The sequence below is a fragment of the Berghia stephanieae genome, chromosome 10, assembly GCF_034508935.2.
Source record: "Berghia stephanieae isolate SIO BIC M18660-M18661 chromosome 10, UCSD_Bste_1.3, whole genome shotgun sequence".
NCBI lineage: Eukaryota > Metazoa > Mollusca > Gastropoda > Nudibranchia > Aeolidiidae > Berghia > Berghia stephanieae.
The window spans coordinates 15,748,920-15,756,045 of record NC_088369.1 but is presented as its reverse complement, the minus strand read 5'-3'; the positions used below and the strand labels follow the sequence as shown (position 1 = coordinate 15,756,045).

Sequence of the window (7,126 nt, the reverse complement as noted above, 5' to 3'; positions counted from 1 at the left end):
CTGTATTAACCAGACTATAAACATTCAAGGTTGCACATAGTGTGTTGGTCCGTTATATTTCCGAATAGCAATGTTGTGAGTTTCTTAGCCAGGCCCACATCATCTATAGCAGAGCATGTAGGAGCTGGGTGACCAAATTTGATCTATATCTAACACACCACTTGCTTGAATGTCAACCTCTTGAAGACTTGATGTTATTGTTTGTTTTTAAGGGTTTTACAGCGCTTGCAACACATTTAGGTTATATCAGCGCCAGTAAAAAGGAAGAAAATGGGATAGTAAAAAGTTCTAGAATTACAATTAAAGCACCAAAGACAAAGCAAGACAAAGGGGAACTGGGAACAAATAGGGATCAGATGTAGATTCCAAGAGCATACCACCAGTGTACTTAGTTTGAGATCACCTATAAGTCTCATCTGGACACAAGCACAAAATCCAACAGAGAGGAATACACTCAAATCCTTACATTATACACTAAAAATAACAAATATAATAATACATAACAGAGAGATGATTTACAAGGAAAATAATATCATCTCCCAAAACAATAACTATGCATTTGACTGTTTCCCTCCCAGCCAAGACTCCAGCAGGGCCAGGATAAAACCAAGTAACCTCATTCCAAGACAAAGACAGAAAGCATGTTGGAAAACAGATATAAAGGGATAGAGGACACAGTATGGACCTCCCTGCCCGCTATGGGAGGTCAGGATCCCCACCCAGCTTGAGGACCTGAGATGCACATCCCTCCCACCAAATCCAAGCATCAGTAACACACTCTATAGTCACCCGGAACAACTACAAAAGACGTCTAACTTCTACATCATGCACGAGAGACCGAAGGGCTAGAGCTCAGGTGGTCACTGGTTAGGATTATATGTGTATAAGTGCTTCCGAGCACTTTTTGTGGAAAGGGATGCTATAGAAATTACGCATTATTACTTTAAAAATTATTCAAGCACACTTTTTGACTTCTCCCTATAGCGTGGCAAGAATCCAGCGAGTATTGTATTGTATTTCGCACATTAAAACATACAGCTGCTAAATTATTAATACTGTGAAGATAACTTACTAAAAATAACAATAACAAAACAAATCGCTCTGCTTATATTACTAGGCAATAAATAATAATAACATAAAAGGAAGTGCTTTTTTTTTTTTAATTCATTGCCTGCGACTACAACAAAAAAACATTGAAATGACAATAAAAGCAACCATTTCACTATCTCCTATATTCATATGAATGGACAAGTGTGTCCAGTTTTCATTCAAATTGGATGCAACAGGCTTAATAATAAACATATTAAAAATCTGGATTACATAACACATCTCAATTTTTAAAATTTATACATATAATCCATTAATTCAACATGGCATTGTTTATTTATTCCACTTCCATAAAAATTTACATTCCATATTTTTTAAAACGTCATAAAATTGTAAGTTTAAAAAAAAAATCCTCAGGATTAAAACAGTACGAACTGGATGGCGGCGCTTATCCCAGCTTTTGGGGTGTAAAATATATAATGTACTCAATGATTCTGCAGGCCAGTCTTTCTTTATACTTTCATAAAACTAAAATCACATCAAGGCAGACGGCCAATGTGGAAATAAGTCACAACTCCACCATTTCTACATACGTACTCTGTGCTAAACACGACCATTTGTTTGTTTATCAGAATCCTTTTTTATATCACTTAACACAACCTCTTTTATACTGGACTTTTGCATGGCATGACATCTTTAATTAATAACAGTCTTAAGTCTTTCTTAATAAGAAACTCTTTTATACTAGACTCATGCCTGGCATGACTTCTTTTATAACAAAATCTTATGCTTTTTTTAAACACAAACCTCTTTTATACTGGACTTTTGCCTGGCATGATCTTTATAATTAAAAAGTCTTATATGTCTTTCTTAACACAACCTATTTTACAGACTCTTGGATGACCTCTTATATAACAAAATCTCAAACCTTTCTTCATACAACCCCTTTTATACTAGACTCATAACTGGCACAGCCTCTTTTATTTAAAAAAAATATCTAGAGCCTTACTTAATAACAAACTCTTTTATGCTAATCATGCTCACGCTTTTCTTAACACAATCTCTGTTACAATGAATTTTTGCCTGGTATGACCTCTCTTATAACAAAATCTTAGGCCTTTCTTAATTAAGACAACCTCTTTTAATTTAGACTCACAACAGGCATGACCTCGTTTATAACAAAATCTAGAACATTTCTTAATTACAAACCCTTTCGCACTAGACTCTGGTCTGATATGACCTCTTTTATAACAAATTAGTTAAGTCTTTCTTTATAACAAACTCTTTTATTCTAGACTCATGTCTTTCATAATAACTAACAAACTCTCTTTTACAATAGACTTGACCAATTATTTTATAATAAACTCTTATTTCACACCAACTCTTTAAAATACACCAAATTCCCGTTGTGTCTGCACCACGCTACACCATAGATCAACTAACTATATACAATAAATAAAAGCATTTGTTTTGTTTTTCAAAAAGTTTCGTCATTCACATGTACACTTGTTTACATTTGCAACCAACCAGAAATGCTTCAGTACCACCCAACCATGTGTTCATCCATCACGAAAACAATTATAACAACATCAATAGTTCAATCCAACTTGTCATTGTCACTCACCCAATCAGACAACTTGTACCATTAATCAACCAACCAATCAGACAACTTGTATCATTAATCAACCAATCAATCAGACAACTTGTATCATTAATGAACAACCAATCAGACAGCTTGTATCATCAATCAACCAACCAATCAGACAACTTGTATCATTAATTAATCAACCAATCAGACAACTTGTATCATTAATGATCAACCAACCAATCAGACAACTTGTATCATTACCAACCGACCAATCAGATAACTTGCATTATTAATTAACCAATCAGACAACTTGTATCATTAATCAACCAACCAATCAGACAACTTGTATCATCAATCAACCAACCAATCAGATAACTTGCATTATTAATTAACCCATCAGACAACTTGTATCATTAACCAATCAGACAACTTGTATCATTAATCAACCAATCAGACAACTGGTATCATAAACCAATCAGACAACTTGTATCATGAATCGATCAACCAACCAATCAGACAACTTGTATCATGAATCGACCAACGAACCAATCAGACAACTGGTATCATAAACCAATCAGACAACTTGTATCATTAATCAACCATTTTCGATTGCTAGCTGTTGTTGTCCTTTGGGCGACTTTCCAATCGACTGAATAATCTGGTCCGTCTGGCATTGTGCGTGGCCGAGTTGATAACCTCCATCCACCTGGAAAAGAAAGGGGTTGAAAAATGCAATAATCAATAATCATATTTTTTGAGCTTTTTTTTATACAGTGCAATATCCACTAAACGTGCTCAAAGCTCAAAGACCCTGGCCAACAGCAACACTTAGCATGTAGGACGAGACATGACGCCTGTTAGGCGATATTACAATTTTTTTCGGACAGAGACAACGCTGTTAACGGCCAGGTACTAATTTTACATCTGAGTGGTGAGAAAATGTGAGTTAAGAGCCTTTTCCAAGGACTCAACCATGCGCCGAGAGAGGATCGAACCCAGGATCTTCCGATCCGAAAGCGAGTGTCATACCACTAGACCACAAAGCTGCAATCAATAATAATAAAAAGTAGTCCTTCAGAGCCATTAGGCAGGCCCATGGAGACCTTTTTGTTTTTTTGTTTGTTGCTTTAGGTCTCTTCCAACACAATTGAGGTTATATGAGAGACCGCTGAAACAAAAAAACAAGCAATCTAACAAAAATAGTACAAATGCCAATCAAAATCATAACCTAAAGATATCATAAGCTAAACTATAAATAATCAAGAACAAACAGGCAGAGGATTTACAGGAAAAAAAATATCCCCTGTCAAAAATACAATCACAAACCAAAGAAGCAGGATAGGCTAGTAAAGAGAAGAAGAAACGACATCACTATCGGATCGTACACCCATGCGATCCATGGAGACCTGCTAATATGTACACGTTGGTATCTTGTAGTTCTTCACAGCCATTTGGGCTGAGACCCTAATATGACACGTGGTATTGTGTTCTTCACAGCCATCTGGGTCCATGGAGACCTGCTAATATGTACACGTTGGATCGATCTTAAAGGTCCTTTGTAAGATTCTCACAGCCATTTGGCCCTGGAGACCTGCTATATGTACACGTTGGTATCTTGTAGTTCTTCACAGCCATCTGGGTCCATGGAGACCTGCTAATATGTACACGTTGGTATCTTGTAGTTCTTCACAGTCATTTGGGCCTGTGGAGACCTGCTAATATGTACACATTGGTATCTTGTAGTTCTTCACAGCCATTTGGGCCTGTGGAGACCTGCTAATATGTACACGTTGGTATCTTGTAGTTCTTCACAGCCATTTGGGCCCATGGAGACCTGCTACTATGTACACGTTGGTATCTTGTAGTTCTTCACAGCCATTTGGGCCCATGGAGACCTGCTAATATGTACACGTTGGTATCTTGTAGTTCTTCACAGCCATTTGGGCCCATGGAGACCTGCTACTATGTACACGTTGGTATCTTGTAGTTCTTCACAGTCATTTGGGTCCATGGAGACCTGCTAATATGTACACATTGGTATCTTGTAGTTCTTCACAGCCATTTGGGCCCATGGAGACCTGCTAATATGTACACGTTGGTATCTTGTAGTTCTTCACAGCCATTTTGAGCCCGTGGAGCCAGAGTTTATCTCTCGTTTCTATACCGTGAAACGTACAATAGCAATTGTTTGCTACCCTTTGGATAGGACACTAGTTTATATCACAAAATACTTTCTGCCAAAACGGACAGTACAGACCCAGCTCCCCAATCACAATTCTGAGTTGACAAGGGGGTCTGAAGAAAAAAAATCTCGACTTCACTCGGGATCAATCTAGGTCCTTTTGCATGTGAAGTGAGTGCCCTACCAACTGAGCTATCAGGACACCCTACCCATTATATTGTAGTGTACAAAAATGATCAAGGATCTCTTTGTTTGTTACTGTCTGTGAATATAAAGATGCTAGATAGTCGTGGTCTGTAAAAAAAATCTGAATTGTTTTTGTTGTTAACTGTTAACTGAAGAAGGGTTTTGAGCCCGAAACTTCCATGTTTGGTATTTTGCAGAAAAAAAACTCAACTTCAACCCAGGACCGATCTTGGTCCCTTTGCATGTGAAGCGAGTGCTCTACCAACTGAGCTACCCCAACCACCGACCCTTTGAATAGGATGCCAGTCTATTGCAAAATACTTTCCGCCAGATCTAACAGATCCAGCTACTTTGGACCATCTGAATCAGTGCTGATGGTGACAAAAAGGAAAAAAGGAGGAAAATTATGGTTTTATTTATGCCACATGTTTTCTTCACCAACCCCCTCTTTTAGAGCCATTGAGATGATAAACTACTCTAGCTATCTTCTGGATAGTGGGGAAGCTGCACCAGTTTGTTCCACCGCACATCAAATCTCTCAAAGCCAGAAAATTTGATTGAGGAAAATGTCATATTTTTTAAAAGGAGGAAATTGCTCCTCTGACACAAAAATCGCGGATTTCCGCGGATCTGAGGAAAACCATCAGCACTGCTGAATAATTGACAAATAGGCCAATGAAAATAACATCTTATTACTTACCTGGAGAAAGTGTACTCGCTCTCAGCCCGGAAGAAGTAGACGTGATTTTTAAACTGAAGCTTGAACACGTGGTCCTTGTGAATCCCATCCTCTGGCTCTGGTGGGTTGATGCTGTAACCTAGCAACGGCAGGCTGGCTAAGGGGTAGTCATCCTAGACAAGCAAAGGGAGACAAGTCAGAGAACGTTTGTTTTTGTTTTGTTTTTTCTGGGGTTTATAAAATTTAGCATCCATGGCATCAACACTGGACACGTTTAAAAGGCAAATCAAAATAAAATAATAATTAATTTATAAATTATTTTTTAAAATGGTGGGTACTCCTGGGGAAGGGGGGGGGGGACACCTTGATCTTTCAGTTTTAACTCACTCAATCCTAGAGATTTTTGCTACTTTTCAAAATTGGAAAAAATGTATTTAAAATGAGCATGTACATAGATAGTTTTATTCAACTATCATTAACATGCAAAAACTAAAAAACATTAGCTTTGATACTACGCCTATAATTTGTCTCAGAAAAATGTAATAAATAGGCATGGGGTGAAAGTAACCAGGGTAAACTACGGGTATAGTCGGTGTTAGGGTTGAGTGAGTTGTAAAAGAATTTTTTTTTTATATAAAAAATACAAAACTATTGGCCAGTATTGTACTATCCTTATTCATCATCATTGCTTTTTTCACCCTGTGGTCTTTTCCATACTTCTTCGTCATTCATTCTATCCATTCTATCCATCCCTTTTATTCACTCAAACACGGAATTATTATCTGTAATAAACCACAGTGCATGGATAAAGGATAAATCGATATTTTCGGAATGGCAGTGAAATGTCACGTGTTGTCGATAAATTCATGCTACACTGCATATTCTGAAATCTGGAATGGCAGTGTTTGGCATCGCTTGCGGCCGCAAAAAAAAAATTGCAAAATATCACTCATTTGCATTGCGGTGCAAAATCTGCATTTTTTTGGTGCAAATTTTGCGAGATTTTGCAACGAAAAAAACAATAATAATTATAATAATTTTTTAAAAAGCACCCCCCCCCCCCCCCCCAAAAAAAAAATAAATAAAAAACCACACACATACACAAAAAAACAGATGAATTAAAAAAATTGTTAATTTAATAGCTCGTGTAGAACAAAAGAAAGTGTAAGATAATTAATCAAGATAATTAATCCCATTTTCCTCTTTTTTTTTTACTGGCGCTGATATGACCATACATTTGTTACAAGCACTGTGAAACCCTTATAAAAAAACAAATACCTTTCCCTTTCATGAAATAAGTATGGGTTTTTAGGAAAATTGACCGCAAATTTTGGATTTTTTTTTGCAAAAAAACCCGCCATGTCAGTGAAATAAATAAATAAGATAAAGGGACTTCATCCAATATTTTTTTTAAATATAGTAGCTGGCATAGCTTGATTTGAGA

General features: G+C 36.9%; 1 protein-coding gene across 1 annotated transcript in view; it reads right to left on the bottom strand.

Moving 5' to 3' along the window:
• Positions 1 to 1,143: 1,143 nt before the first annotated feature.
• LOC144980713 (uncharacterized) overlaps positions 1,144 to 7,126 on the bottom strand; it is an 81,810-nt gene continuing 75,827 nt past the window's right edge. The window contains exons 21-22 of the mRNA XM_078928431.1: positions 5,704 to 5,855; positions 1,144 to 3,341 (exon numbers count right to left, since the gene is read on the bottom strand). Coding sequence (XP_078784557.1) covers positions 3,248 to 3,341; positions 5,704 to 5,855 — 246 coding nt within the window. The 3' untranslated portion in view covers positions 1,144 to 3,247. The remainder of the gene's footprint in view (positions 3,342 to 5,703; positions 5,856 to 7,126) is intronic.